The sequence below is a fragment of the Lissotriton vulgaris genome, chromosome 7, assembly GCF_964263255.1.
Source record: "Lissotriton vulgaris chromosome 7, aLisVul1.2, whole genome shotgun sequence".
NCBI classification, from domain to species: Eukaryota; Metazoa; Chordata; class Amphibia; order Caudata; family Salamandridae; genus Lissotriton; species Lissotriton vulgaris.
Genome location: NC_141695.1, coordinates 404,041,888 through 404,063,559, shown reverse-complemented (window position 1 = coordinate 404,063,559; position 21,672 = coordinate 404,041,888). Strand labels below are relative to the sequence as shown.

The window sequence follows — 21,672 nt, the reverse complement described above, 5'->3', positions numbered from 1 at the left end:
TCTGCCAGACAGGGCCCCTGTGACATCACACCAAGATAGTCCGATAGACAGCACGCCATGCAGTACACAGGTAGCCTCAAAAAGCTCAGGACAGTCCCTTTAATGGGAGAGTCCGTTCCACAGCTTACAAGAAGCCTGTGATGTTCTGTGTGACCTTCCCTCTGTACTCAGCAATGTGGCGTGGCCGCCTGTTGATGTTTCTGAACACACACTGACCAAAAACATTCCTACGTGGATCCAAGGTTCACCAGGAAACCGTAAATGTCGCCCACCTGTCAGCATGGCCTTTGGCACGTCTTCCTCCCTGTCCTGTCAATTAACCCCTCCCCAGCGCGCTCCAGCCAGCCCCCTTTGTAGTCACTCATTAACTACCCTCTGTTACAAATAATCCAGATTTCAGAGTTTGGGAATGTGAAGTCCTTCAGCTTGTTGGTCATCCAAAGAACCAGGAGGATGTCTCGTTGCGTCAGTTTTCTTCTTTCCCTTAGCTCCATCCTCCTCACCATCTCTATAACGAATGGGCAAGGTAAGGGATGCTTGTCTGGCGCTCTGAAAACCATCATCAGAGCAACATTTATATAGCGCTCACTACCTTTATGAGGGGAGCTGAAGCGCTTGCCTACATTGGTAGCACGCTACAGTGTGTAGGGTGTGTGGCTGGAAGGTTGCTGTCTTTGTTTACACCCTATGTGGGATGTGTTTCTATATCACGTGTGATGTCAACTTAGGTGCGGTTATTGGACACAGGGCTTAGCAGTGCGATGGATGAAGACGTGTAAGAGATAGGTGTGCAGTTTATGTTTTTCTATAAGTCGGCTTTTCATAGTCCATTTAGCAGGTTACTGCACTGGGTTGTCCATTCTCAGATATCTTATTCAAAGTTTGTGGTCCTGAACAGGTATATAGGTTGGGGGAAGAGATGGATCAGAGATCTGTGGTGTTGGACTTTGCAACTGTCTTCCCATAAGTGATTACCATTGTGAGCTGTCAAAAGCAGTCATAGTTTTATCGAGTTGATACCCTTGGTGGTGAACTAAATAGCCTTGCCTCCACCTGACATTTAAAGCTGGAGACTTTCCAGTGAACATGTATTGGCAGCAGGTAGGGAAATGGATGGATGGGCTTGTTTTTTGTCCTTTTTATGGTGGGTGCTGTGTGGATTTTTTTGCAGCTACAAAGGTGCACTACTTTACAGAACTCTGGGTTGACAGGTGGAAGAGGTTGTACATTGCAAAGGTCTTGTTCAACAGACGGAAGAGGTTGTACAATATATAGGCCGGTCTTCACCAAGATATGGGAGAGGCTGCCCATCGTAGAGTTCTTAGTAAACTGATGGAAGAGGCTTTCCATAATAGGAGTTGATTTTTGTCCGCAACCAGAAAAGGTTGTACATTGCGGAAGCCCTGGTTAACAGAAGACAGGAAACAGCATTGTTGTGTTCAAAGTCAACAAATAAAATAGCTTTTCTATTGCGGAGGTTGATCATAGTCAACAAAACAAAGGCTTTACATTGTAGAGGTCAATGGATCGGAGTAGCTATATGCTGCAGAGGTCTGTGTTAACAGCAAAAGGGGCTGTGGGATGATGAGATGTTGTGTACAGACGGGTGGACCCAAACTAACCAAGGGACTATGCAGGCAATATAATTCAGTCTTCTGGTCTTACTCACTAAAATGAAAACTTACAACTTATTAAAACCCACCCTACTGAACGCAAAACTCCACAAAATCTGACTCCGCTCCATGATGGAAATGTTTGTAAGGTCCTACCCTACGAAAAGGTGCAGCAATGCCATATTAGTGGCATTTTGTTCAGTGTGCATGAGCTATTTGAAAACAAGAGGCTTGACCAAGCTAAAGAGTAGTGGCATTTTACTCTGCCCCCTGGAGAAAGTGATAGTACTGGAATGAAGTGCAGGAGAAGGCCATTCCAGGAAGAGTCCCTGAAGGAACTAAAAGTAAGAATAGCAAGCAGAGAGGTACAGAGGACCCCTACTCCCCAAAGGGACGCACAGACCCCTGGAGAAGGGTTGGTCCTTTCTCTAAGGATAACTCCTATAGGCCGTACCAAATCAAAGGCTTCTTACACAGGTTAATAGAAAAGATATGGTGAAACTATCTGAATGAGTGGTGACACTGGCACAAACGCTAGGGTAACCAGGTGTCCCGGATTTGCCAGGACGGTCCCTGTTTTTCATCAGCTGTCCAGGCAGATTTCGAGAAATTTAGCTCATATCCCGGTTTTTGGAGAGGGTCGACTAAAAATGGGGGAAGGTGTTTTTTTAAAATGTTTTACGAAGCAGTTTTTCCAAGAAAGCAATTTAATTCGCAGGCAAGCCACTGGGTTTAAAAATCGGATCTTATGTATAATGTTCCTGTCTGTTTTGTAATTCTCTGCTGAGGAGAGCTGTCATTCTTTGCGCTCTCTTGATGTAAAATTATAGTCCTTCTTCTATTTTTGTGAAATGTCCCGTTTTTTTGCTTTAAAATTCTGGTCACCCTAACAAACGCTATCAGGTTCAACAGGGATGTGGAAGACAATAATGAGAGGGAACCAAAGATCCATCAGAAAACAGTCATCCTTTGCAACAAAACCAGGGTCCCTTCACACGCAAAATAGAGCAGCGAGCCACCCAGGATACCGCACCTCCTCAATCTATCCAATAATGTAATTTTACTGCATGCACCAAACCAAAGCACCTGCCACTCTCAAGGTGCGACCAGAGGGTCAAACAGAATCCAAAATACATAGATGGCGGTGCACCCCAAAAGTGAACGTTTATTCATATACAAGACCAACTCCAGGTTGTATGTAATCCAGAACAACTTTATTTTTCATTGATGATAGCATCGACAGCCAACACGTTTTGTTCCTATTCATGATGGCTAGTAGATGGAGACATAATATCCGACCCTGGCTGAATTATTCATATCAGCAGGAGATATGAGGACCGGGTTTGCAGCGTGGGGAATTTGGAAACCGAATACCATATTTGAAGGATGTGCAATTCTACTTGCCCTGATAAACTACACTATGTTGTGAACGAAACGCGTTGACTGACTTTTGCTATCATCAATGAAAAATAAAGATGTTCTGGATTATGTACAACTTGGAGTTGGACATGTATATGAATGGACTTTAACTTTTGCGGCACCCGAACACCCATGTTTTTTTAACAAAACCAGACCCATCATCATGGAAAATAGATCTCTGGCGGCTAGAGTCAAGGACCTCAGAAGCTGCTGATGCAGTTCTGGGTGACAAAGATAAGGGGTGCATCCTTTAATCAATAAAGGTGAATGCAACAATGTCTTGCATAGACAATAAAATGAACTGTAATGACCTGAAGCTAGAGATTATAAATACGTGGAGACTGATGAACAAAATAAAAAAGAGTTTAATTAAAAGAACGTATTTCAATGACTCTCCCCTCCAGAATGCATCCGGTGTCTTCCATGTAAAGGACGGAGCCAGCCACTTGCGGACCTACAGAGATGGTAGCAGGCGGTTTGCATGAGGAGTTGTGAGGTTGCCGGTGTCAGGATGGCCAACATAGCACTGTCTCCTGTATACCCTCCTGTATACCCTTGACACACACTCCTTACTTGGTCTCCACAACACTCTTTGAACATTTAATGCTCTATCACCCCATATCTTCAATTTAATATTGGTGTGTTTTTTAGAGGATCTGTCCCACGGTTCTCACGGTCTTCCAAGTAGCTTGTTTAATAAGTTACCTTCCTAAAAAGCTGGAACTTTGAGAGTAGTATATAAGATGCATCGCACATACTGCTTTGAAGTTGGTGCACTTGCTCATGGGCAGCAAATGAAGTTGACGTAAGGCCATGGGGCCAGTTGTCAAACTTCCTTAGTGTTGGGAGAATTTGTGTGCCTGTTCTCAATGTATTGAAGCTTGAAAATTCTGTTCCTTGTAAGAACAAGATAAACAAAGCTAACAAAATCTATCCCCGGCGAGCCGGGAATGCGTAAAAAAACATAGGCGGTGCAGGAAAACACCCACACAACGCCTGTGGAATGCATTCGTGGTGCAGATTAAGCAATTTGCGCTGTGTTGCTTCACTCAAGATTTATGAAGACAGTCTGGGCCACGCAAGGTGGCCATATGTGGCTTCATAAGTCTCTTTTTTGTGCTGCATTGCTCTTATACCAAGTTGCATGGTGCAAGAGCCATGCAACGGGCCTGTAAAATACCCCACTGTGTGAAACCCTTGATAATGGATGCAAATTGTGCGAAAAATGGAATGGCGCAAGTACATCCAGGGTGCCACAGAAAACGAGCTCACTAAAGTCACATACACCCGACTTGCATAGTGTATTAGAGTCAAATGAAAACAGGCACAATTATCAAAAGAAGTGTAAGGTAAGATATTTTCATACGTAATATGTGTAATGTTTGCAATAACTAATATATATGACAAAACTGACCTTTGACAATGCAAAGATTTTTGGTGTTCGCATAACATAGCATCATGTTATTTTTGACTCTTGGTAAATCCGATTTATGGTTTCTAAAGCCCTTCCAATAATCCCAACTCCCCCCCTCTACTGGTCACAGTCACTCTTCTGTTGTGCTTAAGCACATTTTAAATTTTCAGTGTAGCAGGGAACCATCAGGTGAGCTGGAAGACACCCTCCTACCTCCTTACCCTCCCGCACAAGCCCCTTCCCCGCCTCTTCTGTGTACATATGATTAGACACAGGCCTAGGGCAAGGTTAGAGCCTTTGATGATGTGGCCCCTCTGCTGTTATTCTATGATAAGGCTCGGCTCGTGTCATAGTCTTTTTTCCTTCTCTATCTAACCTCAGTGACAGGTCACAAGTGACGCATCGTCACCTGGTGATTTGTGGCTTTGATCTGTGCGGACGGGTAGCTGGTGTCTGGGACAGAGGGCAGGTACTTCCTCACACAAGCCAAAGGAACGAATAACCACAGAAAAAGTTCAATGAAATAATGGCAACCTTTTGACAATTCCGGCAAAGGGGCCAATGTCTTGCTTCATCTCACAACCACCCGAGCGGTGCTGCAGCACATAATGGCCAATCTGCTAGGCTTCTGTCATTACAACACACTTGCCGGCGCCCTTAATCCGCACGGACACGAGACCCATGATGATGAATGAATGAATGATGTATGAATGAATGTTTGCATATGTTTCAAATGACTTTCCGCAATGATTCCAAAGCTGCTAGAGGTGACTCCTCTGAGGTTGGCGCTAGATATTTGACTGACATTTCCTCAGTACGACCACCCTTGCTGAGGCAACGACTTTTGGGGATTTTAGACTGATTTCCTAAAAGGCATGGGGATACGTTTTTGCCTATTTAAATAGCATTATCCACAAAGTGACGTGGAACTTTCTTCTTCAATTTAAGGTCTTGTTATTACTCGGCTTAACTGTACTCATTTTAATAAATGTGCAAGGATAAATTAGCCCTGTTTGTGTTCGTTACTGTTACCTACACAAAGATCTCTGAAACAGGCACCGAAACCACTGAGCTATCTTACCAGCTGTAAGAGCAGAGGAAACCCGAGCCTCTGGCCTAGGCCCAAACCTAGTCAGGGGGGGATGGAACGGTGGTCTACAGAAGTGTGATACCTTAGCTGTCAATCAGAATGATATGTAGAGGATCCATGTCGTTGAGACATTAGAGGTCTGAATGAGACAGCTCATTTGTCACCTTTTGGCCACATAAGAATGATAAAATCACCCAGGAGGAGCAGTTGTGGGGTGACAAGGCCTATTAACATTCCAATGTTTGTTCACAGCAACAGCTGTGAACAAAGGCCTCAGGAAGCGCAAAGGAATTTCAACCCCCTGACTTCTTTGTTTTTGCTAATTAGAACATTCTGCTCTCTAGTGGGAGAATGTTCTAATAGCCTTAGAGCCCTCTGTAGTGGGCTCTACTGGCCATTAAAGGTCCGCTCCCTTGTCAGCGACTCTTGTCTTCGGCTCGGGCCTTTAATACTGGAGCGGAGCATTTATGGCCAGTAGAGTCCGCTACGGCAGGCTCTGATGCTATATTAGAACATTCGAATGCTGTGAGCCCCAGTGAAGACAGTGGATTTTGCTCAGGGCCAATAATGGCTGGTACAGACCTTCTGCTCCAACATTCAAATGACATATTTCTGTTTCCCCCTGTTGATTTTACAACATTTTACTCAGTAGTGAAATGCTTTAATAGCATTATAGCCCTTCAGTCTCAGGCTATAATGCTTGTCAAATGCCCTCTCATGTGTTATAGGTCCTTGCCTGCGGCTCAGGTCTACAAATCATAAAAAAGGACTCTGATAGAAGCTATAATTTTCGGCAATGGGCTATATTGCTATATTAACAATGTCTTCAGAATAAACAGTACTTCACTCAGCAGGAGTTAAGCCGTAACAGACTACCAACTGACACTGATTCACACCATCATAGTATTCCATATATGAAGCTTCCAACCTGCTTTCAAGACAAGGAGGCACAGGTTAAGACATTCTCCTCTCTCACAAATACATCAAAAGGCAAATAAATGCAGTCGTGTATAGAGTAGCCATCCGCCCCCTCCGTTCCCTACCCAACTGCTCCTCTGCAACACCCCCATCTCTCCTCTTCTTCTGCTCTCTATTTCATTTCTATCTTTGTCTCTCTTGCTCTCCACTCATCATTCTATCAACTAGGGTACCCCACACACCTGCCTCACTAACCTGGTTCACTCTCTCACCATAGAAATAACAGATAATATTACTTCATTTTCCCACACATATTCCATTAGACCTGTCCTCCGATGTTAAATGAAGCTCATTCATCATGTATTATTCTGTTGTATCCATACGACCTTTTGGTACCTGTTAGAAATGGGGTTTCTGGTTGGCTAGGGTATGCTCCTAAGCCAGGCCGAACCCCCTACTCTAGTCAGGGCACGGGAGTTACACACCGAAGATAACCCTTGCTCAACCCCTCGGTAGCTTGGCAGAGCAGTCAGGCTTATCCCAGAGGCAATGTGTAAAGCGTTTGCGCAGCACACTCACACACCAGTGACACACTAGGAACACCACAAAAGAGACTCCACACAATGATATATAAAAATATCCTTTGTATTATCCATAAAAAAACATTAACCAATCAATCAATCAGATTTTTGTGAAGCGCGCTACTCACCCATGAGGCCCTCGAGGCGCTGGGGAGGGGGGAATCGTGCAGCCCAGTCTCACCCAAAGAGCCATGTCTTGAGGCTTTTCCTGAAAGATTGCAGAGTGGGTGAATGTCTGATGCTGAGCTGGAGTTTGTTCGTTCCACATTAGATCACAACCACATATATTACTGAGCCACCAGGCACTTGTCATGAGTTCACAGGGATTACATAAATAACTTGGCCAATCAGGCCACTGTCATAAACATTACAGTTAGGGTCACCAGTAACTACTGGTATGATTGCACTTAGCGTAAAGCCTTAGGCATTAACAACATCATCAGCCGTACACTATAGTAAGTAATAGTAGATTGCACACATTATGGAAATATCATGCCCACATCAAGCATACCACCATTACAGTACACATGAAGCAGGTGATAGGTAAACCCACTAATCACCAAGACACAGTACCATATGCATATTACCCCATCCTCCTCAGGCGATAGGGCCCCTCACTCCTGGGCCTCTTGCAGGGAATTAAGTGCTTTTGTCTCTCCCCCGTAGGCTCCTGGGCCACCTGCCCACCTACACCCGGGAATGCCGTAATTCCTGGGCACCCCCTTGCACACCTACCCTTCCAAAAGCAGGATGGTGCTCTGCTTTTGTGCCCCCCTCATAGGCCACCAGCTGTCGGGCGTGTCTATCCGGGCAAATGTGGTAGGTCCCAGTAACGGGGCCACCGTCGAGGATCCGCCCCATGGTGCAGAGTCAAAAGGAACAAGAATTGCCCCCTAGGTAGCTGCCCGTGATCATGAGATGCTGTTGCCTGCCAAATGCAGGGATTGATGAGGATTCCACACCGGCCTCCTCTGGCAGGGACCTCAAGAGAATCGGATCACTCACCCGGCAACCTCGCGCTGCAGTGGCTCCAATCTGTGCTGCTGCGGTGGGACATGCAGCGAAGTCTCCGTCGACTTTGCTCTTCTCCGTAGGCAAAAGTCTGCGGCATGCCAGGGCCTGCCACCCAGACTCCTGGACCCACGGCGGCCCGCAACCATGTGGTGCAGCTGCTCCGCTTTGGAGACAAAAGGGGCAGGGCACGGAGAAAACTCTCTGTCGGGCCTGCTGTCTTCAGTTTACTTTGGGAACGCGGTCCCGCTTGGCCCCGCCTACACCCAGGCTTAGCCATGCGATTGGTTATTTCTGCCTGGTTTCCAGTGGCAGTGGGGGCTGCCTGCTGGGACTGCAGTGAGCCACAACTCCTCCCAGCTCCATTGAGGGTGTAGAGCAGCCCTTCTTCCGGCACAATAATGCAGGGTAGCACCTGCACTGACTTTGGATCTAAGGCCGCACGTTAGAGAGTGAGCCCACTTCTCGGGCTCTCTCAGCACATCCAGCCACCACCCCACACCTCTGTCTGGTCCTCACAGCACGGGCTACTTCAGCAGAGACCCCTGCTCTGTTTTAATTGGTACATGCCGCACAGTGCTGGAAAAGTAACCAGCACTGCAACTGTTTTAAAACCACAACAACAGCGCTCTCAACACATGCTGATCAGGGAGCTGAGTCAAAAACACTCCTCCCAGGTTTTTAAAGTGAAGTGCTCACCACGTGCTTGCTGTAAAAATAAAGCGCTTGCCCGGTGCTAATTTCTCCCACCCACAGGGCAGGCCAGTAAGTCTCAAGAGATCACTGGGGGGCAGAGAACAGGGCACAGGCAGGCCAGCCCACTGGGTCACCCAGCAGAGTGGCAGTCCCTTAAGCCACTCAGCAGGCAGCCGGTCAGTCTCACAAGCAGATAGTCCCAAATGGCGGTTTCTCCTGGCACACAGCAGTCCTATAGATACAGTCCACGCAGTGTCTTCTCCCTCACATGGAGTCACAGCCCTTTTACTTATAGTGCCCATGTCTTTGTTTTGTGGGCACTTTAAAACATATTTAGAAGTGCGCAATACCCCAATTCACAGTGTAGGCCCTGGCCCCAGATATACCACAGCGGGGTGGAGCCAACATTGTAGAAGGCAGACACAGCCCTATTCGGGGGCAGGTACTACTCCTCCCACCACTCCAAATGCAGCCCAGGCCTATTCAGGTGTAAGGCAAAATTCCTCCCACTACTCTAAATTCAGCTACGATCTATTCAGCCTAGCGCTGAGACACCCAGGCAGGTCAGGACACACCTCAACCCCCTCAGGGACTGGCTGGAGTGAATGCACCTCCTCTCTATATAGTGAATAAAACAGACACCATATCTCCACTGGTAAAAAAAACTATCCTCGGCACTTTGTTAAAAAAATCTGACATTAAGCGATGATGCAAATCATGTACAAGTCTAGTCATCAGTGACATCTACGTACTAAATAGATAATTAAAGCTTTATTCTAAATTGAACACATGTTATACAAAATTAGGTATGTGTAGGTATTTATCAATCTATAGTGCTTGAATGGGGAGGAAAGTGTGAATAGGATTAGGTCATTTAAGAATCGTATCTTTTAAATGAAATGAGATTTACTGCATTTTAAGTTGGATATAAATAATGAAATATAAATGTTGTTTTTTCAGCACTAAATAATGGCAAAAAAATGAGAAATAAATAATAAAAATATTTGTACACTGTAATTGCATCTGTTATCTATATTGTTGCAGATATTTTAATAGTCTACTTAATATTCTGTTTCCTAAATGTTTTTCACTCAAATGTTACTTCCGCCCTGATTTTCAGGGGTACCCCTTTTTTGCTCAAAACAAGGGACTAATAGGTTAATTAAATATGCCAAACAGGTGTAGACCAATCTTACCAAGTTTACAATAGAGAGCACATGCACTTTAACACTGATCAGCAGTGATAAAGTGCCAAGAGTCATAAAATAACCAAGAACAGGTAAGAAAAAATAGAGGAGGTATGCAAAAAGTTCAGGGATGACCCTGCAAAAAGGGCCAAGTCTAACAGTACATCGCCATGGATTGCTTTTTCGAAATATTTTCAGCTGTAGTTTCCTGCTCATACAAAATCCTAATAAAAACTTATTTGAAATGAAAGAAAAAGACAAATAAACGCGAAAACAGCATACATCACAGTTTAGGTATTCAGATATAGGTTAAATGAAGTTTCGTACTGTTACTCTGACTGAAAGCGCGGTCTAGTTCTCCCGGCATGCTCAATAATCCGGCATCATCTATCTTCCCCCTCTTTCGGTGTCCTGTGGTTAGCCAGAATGAAATCGCCCAGGACAGGAAAAGGGCCGGAGTGCTCAAGTTAGCTGTTTCATCAGAAAATGCGCACCTGGAGGTATAAATTATAATACCACCATTCCAACGTCATTCAATTGTCTGGCATAAATATTGTGGCTTAAATATTTTTTACATAAATGCCAACCCACTGTAGTTAATATAATCTACACACAAAGGGATGACATTTTGATTGCCTACATGTGGGACATGTAATTTACGTCAGGCAATAAATATGTTTGTATATAAAATCCTAAATGGCGGCCAGGCAGGAGCTCAGCCCAGCTTCGGTCGTGCATCGAAATAGCCTTGCAGCTTGCAGCCGCGTTTTACTGCATGCACAGGAAGCGGCCCCCGCACAGCAGCAACAAAGCTGAGGCTCCCCCTCAAGCTGTGCAGATTATTTCCAGTTGCAGCACTTTGAATGCTCCCTTGTCTTTGAAGCACCATTAAACAGATTAAAAAGGCAAGGAGAGCTCTACAGGGGAGTCGCTGCCCCTTGGTTCTTTGTCCCTGGCAAGGCAGCGTTGTGATAGCGCCGCTGCTCTCGTCCTCCATTGCACGCACTCAGGGTCGCGCTGCCCTATAGGGCACTTAGGTTAGTGCCAGATGGGCTGGTCTGACAGGTCAGTGTGTGGGCCGGTTTGTGTTCTTTTTTATGGTCTGCTGGGCCTGTTTTTACTGTTGATTTCTCTGATATTAAAACAAACATTGCCTGCAACATGCATAATTTCGTGCATTCGTCCAGACCTTGCACAACACTTAAACAGCATGTCTTTGCAAGTTCAAAACTGCCACAGTTGGCAAACATGGCCCACTTTCGTTTTAGCTATGTAGTTCATTAATCAAGGTCACTTTTATTTTGGTGTCCAGTCCCACTTTCTGTCCCAGTCAGACCTTGAACACACCTAACAGCACTAGCAGCGCCATAGCAAGAGTGCCATGACAATCCAGGGCACCGTTCACTATTTCGTTATAAAAAACATAGGGGCATATTACCAACAACTAGCGATAATTATCGCTATGTTGGTTTAGCGGGGATATTTTTATCGCCGAGCTGCGGCGATTTTTATCGCTTAGGAACCTTGCTATTATTAAGGTTTATCTCCTAAGCGATAAAAATCGGCCGAAATGCATGAATATCGCTGAAAAGTCAGCGATATTCATGCATTACCGAGCTAATGCTCTTAGCCATGTTATCCACCTACCATTGGATAACATGGCTAAGAACTGCTCAGGGGCAGGTGTTAGCTTTTGGAAATATTCGCGCTTAGCGCGAATATCTCCAAAAGTTGGTAATAGGAGATAGCGATGTTAGCGACTGTTTCCAGTCGCTAACATCTTGGCACGCCCACTTTGCATGTCATTAGTGATAAATATCACTGACATGCAAAGCGAGGCCCAAGATGGTCGCTATCTCCTACTAGCTGTCGCTAACTGGTGTTAGCGACAGCTAGGTAATAGGGAGATAATTTTATCTCCGCTTTCTTGGCTTTTAAAGCCAAAAAAGCGGAGATAAACCCCCTTGATAATATGCCCCATAATGCTTCTTTGGTTTTAGGTATAATGTTCAAATATCATGAAATGACCATCCATGTGACGCATCAGATGGAAATAAACATTTCCACGGGCAATAGGTCTCTTCTTTTTCACCTTTTTGGCTTTGACAGTGCTTTATTCCCGATGCTATGCAGCATTTGCAAAAAACAAAAGTCAGACACATCTTGAATTGGTAAATAAAAGAGCTGTAAGTGGTAGGATTGCTGCCGGGACCACTAAATAATTTAAAAACTGATCAGAGGCGCAGAGGCTGGCAGGATGCAATATGGAGTGGGCAGGAAGGATTAGTATTGGGGGAGGGTTAAATGGGTGGCAGTGGGGAAGCACAATGGAGCGGGAGGGGACATTAAATAAAGATGAAGGTGAGTGGAGGAGAAGAGAAAAGCAGCACATGAGGGAGAGGGTAACACAGAGTGTCAGGGGATTTGTCGGCAGTTTAAGCACACAAATAGAGAACAAGCAGCACACAAGAGCGAGCAATGTGGAGCATGGGGGGGGGCAGATATTTGACTGTGGCAGAGTCACACGGGAGAGAGAGCTGGAAAACACATGCAATGTCATGGAGTGCTTACCTAAAAATAAAAAAGTAGTTCCCATTAAAGTGAATAATGGAAGGATACAAGTCAGCCATTCAAAAGGATAGTAAACAGGCCATGCTCCAGGGGAGGGCAACCACATGACGATATTGTAAAGCAATTGAATAAAAAGCAAGCAAATGAGGGTGACTATAAAGCCGGTAAGCATTGGATGGGACCTAAGTGCAGTAAGGGGATTATTAATGAGAGGATTGCGCTGCCAGAGTGTCACTTTTTTTGATGCTCCATCAGCACAGGCTCCTCAATCATATCTATGAGGCAACGCACAGCCACCCTGCATGGCTTTGCATGACCCCCAGATATGGAGTAAGACAAAGCAGCTCAAGTCACTGCCTTGCCCTACTCTGTGGCAAGGATGTGTTCCATGAGCGTTGTAGTTTGTTTTCACACGAAACACCCATGGATCAGTAGCGACTCCTCGAGGGAGGGCTGTGGGGTGGTGGGGCGGGGGAGGATCAGGGTGGGGGTAGTAAACTCCTGCACACGGCCGACCGGAGGTAAGTAAAGAAATAAATAAATAAAATAAATTACATTGCGCGCGCTACATGGCCATTTGGCGTTGCAGTGTGCGCAATGTAATTCGTTTCATTTATTTATTTCTTTACTTACCTCCGTTTGGCTGTATGCCGGAGTTTACTACCGCCCTAATCTGCCCCTCCCCTGCCCTGCTCCACTGCCCCGCAGCACTCCTTCGAGGAGTCGCTACTGCCATGGATTTGGACATTGCCACAGATTTACTTAATCGCATAAACTCGGGAGAACCAAAACCTTGCGCCTCCCCAAAGCAAGTGTAACAAAGAGAAATATTTTTATTTCTCCTCGTTTTTTCCTCTTTCCCCTTCCTGCACAAAAACAAATCCTGCATTCAACGGAAGCACCCTTGCACCATGGTGCACGGGTGCCTACTTTGAAGCTAGCCAGCAAATTGTGCGCCGCACAGGCAGAAAGGACAGGAATGCACCGTATTTCATAAATACAGTGCCTTCCTGCCCTTTCATATTGGCATAGGGCAGCGGGGCAAGAAGACGTGCCGCGCTGCCCTTTGTCAATTCCTCATGAGGCCCTAAGTTTTTGTTGAGATTATAATAGGTTTTTTGCAACCACACACCTTGTGCTGTCTGGTAGATGAAAGAGCAATAGAGAGAGGAATGAAAAACAAAAGAAAGGAAAGTTAGGTATTAGGGAAGTTAAAACGAACATAGACATCAATGTGTAATCCCTGGTGAATAGGATGTTTGGTAGTCTTTCTGAATTCTTCAGTTCATGGTAGTTTGGATTTCTGTAATGATATAGCATGTCTCACAGTTTCCGACTAAATAGTATTACATCTTCTAGCGGAATATACGTAGACCCACCTTGTGTGACATGGTACTTAATCAGAGTTTTTCCATTTGAAACACATTTATTGGAAGCTATGTTCATTTCAAGATAAATTAGGTTGATTTATATTAATTTTGGCTACTAGGGTTGACACATGACCATGCAGCCACGATCAGTAACAGTGTTTCGAAAATTAAAGTTAGTTCATTTTTGGGTTTCACTTCAATATTGGAATACTTTCGATCATCTAAACATTTGATGGGATGGTATTCCATGCGCTGGATTGTAGTGCCAGAAGTGTCGTTTTTGTGCAGACCTATGTTGAGCATTTGGTCGAAGGCCCATGGTGGGCATGTGGCTATACCGAGACTGCTTTCGTTTTGAAGATATTTTCCCTGTAAAAATGTAGAGATCCTGATTTTGCCAGTTTATTTGTAAATACATGAACACACTTTAACAGTATGTTATAAGCTTTTTAAAAGTGATGAGTGGCTATTTTTCTGTTTTATCTTTGCCATGTTTGATGTAAACATTACGAAATTGTACACTTCAGAGTTAGGAGTACTATCTTTTTTGCATATTTAGGCAAATGACAAAGTGTTACCATCTTCCCATAAATCTGCTAAGAACACTGTCCGAGTTCATCAATTGTTCCAATCATGGTCATGTGATGAAATCCTTGAAAACAAGTTTTTTTTTCCGCAGAGGGTGGGGGACATTTTAGTGAACTGAGCTATGTGTTTATTTATCTAGTTTATCCAATAAAACAACATTTTAAAGGTAATGTTTATTTTTTGGGATCCTTCTAAAGAGTTGTATTTTTTAAATCATTTAATGCCATGTGTAGTAATCTGCTTCACTTGTACAAAGGCAGGTATAGAGTTGTATATTTAATTGTTTTCAATTTCAGAGAGGAGGCGGGGAAATCTTTGATGGAGTATTGAAAGGGAATAGTTGATGGTGCGATTGTCATTTTAAAGGCTCCATCCAAATTTAATATTTTGGCCACTAAGATTCTGTCAGAACAGAAAGGTATTGAGTGGTGTGTTTAGCTTTATTGCCGATTGTGTCTTTATCATCTGATTCAAGGAGGATAACATAGGACCTCATTACGATGTTGGTCAGAGTTGCCTCCGACCGCATTGCCTCTGATGTGGAACTGACCAGCCTCCGGTCGGCGGTCTCGACAACGCAATTAGGATGCGATTGCACATGATGTGCTTGCAAGCTTTCATTTTATAATGGGAGCTCGTACCACGGTCTGAAACCGCCTGCAGCGCAAGCTCCCATTGTAGAATGGAAGTTTTTGCACATCCCTACAGGGATGTGAATTGGGACACCATAGGTGCCCCCCATGGCCACAACCATAGGGCCAGGGGAAAAGGGGCCCTGCTAGGGCCCTCCAAAGTCACTTTCCGACAGCCTTTCCATGTCGGAAAGGCTGACATGGAAAGGCTCTCGGAATCCGACATCATAGTCCCGTCGGCAGAAATGGCATCCTTAAGGGATTTTGAGCGGTTTCCGACTGGCCAACGGGCTCCTTGAGATCGTCGGAACTGAGTCAGTTTCCCTGACCCATTTACACTCCGACTCCCGATTTTGTATTTCGGTGGTTGGAATGTAAACCTTCCATGTCAGTCAGAAAGTCAGCCGGCATCGAAATAAGGCCCCAAGTCAATTGATGGGGTTTTAGCTCAACTCAAGGCTTTTTCTTCCATCATTGCTTTGATACAGCTTATATCAACAATTGTGTTATTTATTGTAATTGAATAACCAGAAACAGTAGACTATCTTGCAATAGAATTTAATATCGGTGGGTTAGGCTCTTCAACATCTGAAACAAAGAGGATGCCATATTCAGTCAGCTGCAAGTTCCTATGGTTTATGTACACTTTCAATGCTTTGAAATTATGTATTCCTTCTAAGTGATGCCAGTAGTGTTTGCAGGCAATGAGGAGCAAGTGGGATGACACTAGGACCCCCTTGTAGAGTTCTAGAAATTTGGCTTACACCTAAACCCCTAAAACTATAGATATATACATCAGTATGAAAAAGGTGTAAAACATATTTTGCATCCACATCAATTGGAGGTAGTCTGGAGTAGCAGCTGCTACCCCTTACCTACCCTATTGGCCCATGACATTGCCTTTGCTCCCTCAGACAGTGGTGGCATCGATGAAGTAGCAGGGATAGAAATAATGAAGACGGTTTACTTCTTGTGGTTCCTTTACCTCGTGCTCCAGCAGGCACCACAGAATCAAACAGGAGTTTGTACAGGACTATGGTTGACACAATAGGACGACCCAGTGATGCCCCATGCATCAAGAGGTGCTTAATGCTGCCAATAGCCTGTTAGAGCGTCTACAGGGTATCTTCCTTGATGCATAACACATAGTTGCACCTGATTTACAAATGGGTCCTTCTTCCAAGCACAAGAAGTGAGTAGTGGGATGTAGTTAAATGTGACTGTTTTACACGATGTACATTCATTTTACTATTCTACAAACCAGCCAGAGATCAAGACACCCTAACTACTTCCCTTCATAACAAGTAGGTGAGCATGTCCTTATTAAGCCTAAATAAGGTCTACATTAGCTTCCAGTGGTCGCTACTTCCTGTTTCAAGTTTAGATGAAACAACACAAAAATTGATTTCATGTTAATATCTTGTTTTAAGTGAATGTTTTTCACTACTGTTGTCTCCAGTCCAGGCCGTGTGAGCGTGCATGAAGCGTCCATTCAGGTTTTTAACAGGAGTGAACATTTTTCAGATATGGCGAGAAGGCTATTAGTTGATTAACGTGATCCCATTCTCTTTCAGCTTTTGTGCCCTTTGTTTCAAGAGTGTGGTACCTTTCAATAAAACACCTTTTCCATTTATAAAAGTATGGTTCACACTCGCACAGCATGGCCATTTCTCTCCATGTCACCAGGACACTATAGTCCACTCTTCCGTTTTCAATTCACAACCGATTGTGTTCTGGGATCTGTAGTCATGAGTTGACTCTGTTGAACCAGTTGGACTGACATACTGAGTAACAAGGATTCAGAACAGAAATGCTTATGCAGCCAGTTGGCAACCATACTCTAAAATGGCATATGCTCATGAAATACCAACACAATTACTAATCATCAGAGTCCTACAAGTGTGACAATTCAGACTATTCCTGGCCCCCAATGCTATATAAATGGCTTGTGTGGCAGTCAATAGTCATTTTTTATATATATTTTCAATACATATTGAATTTATCAACGACTGTTGTTGGGCTCATCTTCATATTAGGTAGACAGCGCCACCAAGTGGCAGACTGCTACAAGCGTTGGTGTTGACAATTAAGTGCTAGTGCCAAGCACCAGAAACCACTGGTTGAAATTAAGCACTGTTTTTTTTATCAACCACACAAGTATGTAAAACTCAATGGATCCACTAGGTTAAAACATATGACCTTAAGGTTTCACAGAGACCTGTGCAATGAAGGCATTACTATACTGCACTATCTTACTGAAAATTCTAGCAAACTTCAAGCTAGCACGAGTTTGCGCATATAGCGCACAGTTAGATCTACCTACTATAGGCGATGTGTCACACTCGGGCACAATTGCCTCATATCAACACAATATATTTGTACACTCACATTCTTCCAAGCAGTTTAGGGCTAAGTGACCTGGGGCACGAGCATTATAAAAAAAACTGAAAATGGTCTGAGCCCACCATCAAGACCGATATACTTTGCCTTCTGTTATGATTTGTGATGAAGGCAACAATCAATTTATTTCAATTGAATATGTGTGTGTTTTTGTCTGGCTTTACACTGCCAGTGGCTTGGTCCCAAGACCCGCCCTTTTGGCCACACTTAAATCTCCCCCTTTGTACATATTGACACATCCACTTCCACAAAATGACGAATTCCAATAATCCTTGCCCAATTTTAGCAATCTTAAAATCTTTTGTTCCACAAACTGGACCTTAAATCATGGCTGTTGGAAATGGCCCTTTTTGCAGGGTTATCCCCAAACTTTTTGCTTCTTCCTCCCTTGTTTTTCCTGACCTGTGGTTGTTGGCAATAGGACTCTGTGCCCTTTACCACTGCAGATCAGTGCTAAAGTGCATATTCTCTCTCTGTAAATTGGTATTGTGATTGTGCCACCCACATGAGTAGCCCTAAAATGGTGTCTCAGGCCTGCCACCGCAGCGCCTGTGCGCAGTCTGTGAACTGCCATGCTGTCCTGACCAGTGTACACACTGACCAGGCCTGACCCTTCCCTTTTCTTACACATTGGACACCCCTACGATAGGCCCAAGGTACCCCCCTGGGCAGGGTGCAGTGTATGTGAAAGGTAGGGCATGTACTAGTGTGGGTGACATGTCCTGATAATGAAATACTGCCAATTTCGTTTTTCACTATTGAACGGCCATCTTGCACATAGGATAGAACGGGGATTGCTGTGTCCCATGTTTACCTGCATATCTCCCCATAGGAGCAAGATGGGAAGCGGAAGTCTGGTATCCCTGAACTCAGAATTTGATAATGCATCTTTTAGGAAAGATGGTTTTTAGATTCCTTGTTTGAAAATAGCACTTTTAGAAAGTGGCTATTTTCCTGTTCAGCCTTTCTGTGTGCCTCTGCCTGTTTGTGTATTGACTGTCTGGTTTGTGAGTGACAGTGGCTAGGGGTGGCTGCAGGAGGCTGGGGGTCAGCACTAGGATGAATAGACCTTTCTACACTTAGAGTGGTGGGAGGAGTTGCACCTGGGCCTGAATAGGACTGCTCCTTCCTTCCACAATGCTGGCTCCACCTCCTGAGGTGCGTCTAAGAGCCCTGGCCCACACTCACAAAGGGAGAAGACCTGCCCTGGCAGAGGGCACCCAGAACTGGTTGGGACTGGATCCTGGGCCCCTCACACACGGTGAACAAAGACTACTTTGGAACCAAGGAGGAACCTCTGCCCAAGGAGATCAACTGAAGAGTCTCGAAAAGGAAGACTGCACTTGCTGTGTGTTCTGGGGCTGACTGGCAGTTTGCTGAATCTACTAAGGGTGAGGACAAGGGAATTTGCTGTGTGCTGTGTCCCCCCTCCTGCTTGAAAACCAAGGACTTTGCTGTGTGCTGTTTCCTGAGAGTCTCCAAGGGCCAGAACAGAGCTGGCCTCCTGTTAAAACTCAGGAACACAAAAGTTTGCCGAAGAAGACTTCTACCATTAGGAGGAAAGGGGACTTTGCTCTGTGCTGTGCCCCCCCACCTGCCTGAATACCAGACTTTGTGCTGTGTCTGCAACGGAGTCTCCAAGGGCCCAAGTAGAGCTAGCCTCCTGTTTAGGGAACACAGGGTTAAAAAAGTTCCCAGAAGAAAATTTGCCAGCTTTGTGCCGCCTGCTTGATGTGCACAGTAATTCCTGAGCCGGCATGAGCCCTTCGTGCTGCCTGCCTGACATGCACAGTTATCTGTGTGCCAGCGTAGAAGTGTGGAGGGCCGGCACCTTGTTCTCGCCAGCTCCCGTCTTGCCCAAAGCCTCGTGGCAAGGTTGGGATCACCGCCACTGGCCCAGGAGGTACGAGACCGTGGAAATCCTGAGATCACTGCTGCGGACCCAGAGTCCGCCTACGTCATCGTACTCCCCGCACTGTGATTGGTCCTAGCGGGAGAGGCTGCTCGGAAACCAAGGAAGCTTTCCCCGAGTTCACCGCCGCAGGTCCTGTAACCCTATGATGTCACCTATCCGCCGCGCTGGGATTGGCCCAGCGGGAGGAAGAGGTGCCTCGTGACTAGGGGCTCGACCAGCAGAGCCGCACTGGGATTGGGCCAGCCCCTAGCACTGCAATCGGAGGGGATCTGCACCGCCCGGAGTAACCAGAAAAGTGGCTGACTCCCTTCCGCGCATGCACGAGGTAACTGACTTCGGTTTTGGAAATCGAAGCCAACGCGGGGAGAGGGAGCCGTGACCAGTGCAGCGGCGACAAGTGTGGAATACAAGGGTTGGGAGTCCTTGAGAGGAGAGCATTGGCAAAGCAGGCGCCCTGCCCCTTGAGCATCCTAGTCCCTGCTTCTACCGCACAAGAAGATGGGAAGTGTTACAAGAGGCTGCGGTATTAAGATCACCATCTAGCCTGATTTATTCATATAATCCAGAAAAGGAACGTGACATTGAAACTGTGCGTTGGACTTGGCCTTCTCCCCTGAAACTTTTCACTTTTGACCCCCTTGACTAGGATGTCTCCCCATGGTAGTAAACCTGTATAGGCCATGTGTGGTAGGAGTTACCCTGTTTTAAAAATGTAATGTCATGCAATGGTGTGAGCACTTGTCAATTTCCCCCATTGTAAAATGCACCCTGGTAAAATGTTGTGTTTTTAAAATGGCTGCCATGGCTGTCCGTTGTGCCACCTGACTGCAGGAGGTCAGCCGTCTAATTGTTAGGATACCCAGCCACCCCTGCATTTGGTGGGAAAACCTGGCACCCAGTGTGCTCTAATCCTCCCTCTGAGCCAGTTAGAACTAGTTCGCCTCTCTGAGGTGGGTTAGCGGTCTACTTGTCTGGTACCCAGCAATCCCAGCATTTGGAGGGACCTTCTAGAAGCTTCCAGCCTTTCTGGTACAGGGAGAGCAGCAGAGATGTGATGAGCAGAGAAAGAGCTGGGACAGGAATGTGAGGGGACCTGCTGCAAGGGGATACCGCCACTTGGGCCTGTGTGCTGGACCCTGCACCCATCTAAAACCCCTCTCCTGTCCCCAGGGCTTGTAAAGCCCCACTTCAGGAGTTCAGGCAGCCGTGTGAGAGGAGGGCCACGCTGCAGTGGGGATGGTGAAAGCCTACCACCCTGCTTTGATGATGTCCCCGCTACCTGCTGACCTGGCCCAGTAGTGCTACTGCTCTGTCCCCCGGGCTCCTGAGGAAGGAGGGCCCCCCTAGGTACCTGGAGCTGCCGGGACCCTGCGCTACGCAAGCGCTGAGCCAAGAAGAGCCGAGAAGGGAAGGAGTGTTGTGGACTGGACCCCCCCAGGAGGTGAGAAGAGTTACCCTGGGACCCCTGGATGTGTTACTGGGACTGTCCGCCCCCCTTGCGCTGTGTGCCTGGAAGCGTTGGCCTGCAGAAGACTGCTTGCGTCCCCAGAGTGCTGTGACCAAGACTGCCCTGCTGATTGCCTGCCAAGCGCTATAATCTGGAAAGCGCTGTGCTGCAGAAGCGCTGTATGGGGAGGATTGTACCCCCAAGGAGCTGTGCTGTGAGGAGCTGCCTGTTAAGCGCTATAACTTCAAAGCGCTGGAGAAGTGCTGCTGGCCCTTTGAGCCCCAGGGCCCTGAAAGCTGTGTGGCCCGAGAGAGGAGCTCAGCGCCGTGAATAGCACTGTGGATGCCTACCCCATGTGTTCGCACCCTTTTGTGGAGCAAATAGCGCCGCGGGAGACCACCCCGCATGTAGGTGCACTTATGGCGTGTTTAAAATAATTACCAGAAGGGTGCATGGCCTACCGCAAAGGGAGGAGCCCCGGAGTAGCCCGGTGAGTGGGGCCCTATTCAAACTGTGTGAGGGGGTGGAGAGGGCAACGGGGCACAGGGTCGGTGTCCGCCCCCTCCCCACCCCCCATGACTTGGAACATTAGAGACCTTGGATGGTAAACATACCCTGAACTGGACAACAGCTTGAAGTGCGAACTGGTGTAGTCTGGTTGTCAATGCTGTGCCCCTGGGTCCCCCAAGGAATCATTAAAAGCCCAAGAGCTAGGGCCAGGACTTAGGTCAATGCTGGGTTGATGTTCAGGCCGATGGTTTCGCGCCCAGTGTGCTTATGGCCTAGTGTTAATGCCCCTGTTAAAAGTGGGCATCCCCAT

The 21,672-nt window shown here is 46.1% G+C and overlaps 1 protein-coding gene across 2 annotated transcripts in view; it reads left to right on the top strand.

Annotated features, from left to right (window-relative positions):
* Nucleotides 1-411: 411 nt before the first annotated feature.
* Nucleotides 412-21,672, top strand: part of LOC147701744 (beta-2-glycoprotein 1-like) — a 146,058-nt gene continuing 124,797 nt past the window's right edge. For both annotated transcript variants that reach the window (XM_086930364.1, XM_086930365.1), the window contains exon 1: nt 412-526. In XM_086930364.1, coding sequence (XP_086786490.1) covers nt 454-526 — 73 coding nt within the window. In that variant the 5' untranslated portion in view covers nt 412-453. The remainder of the gene's footprint in view (nt 527-21,672) is intronic.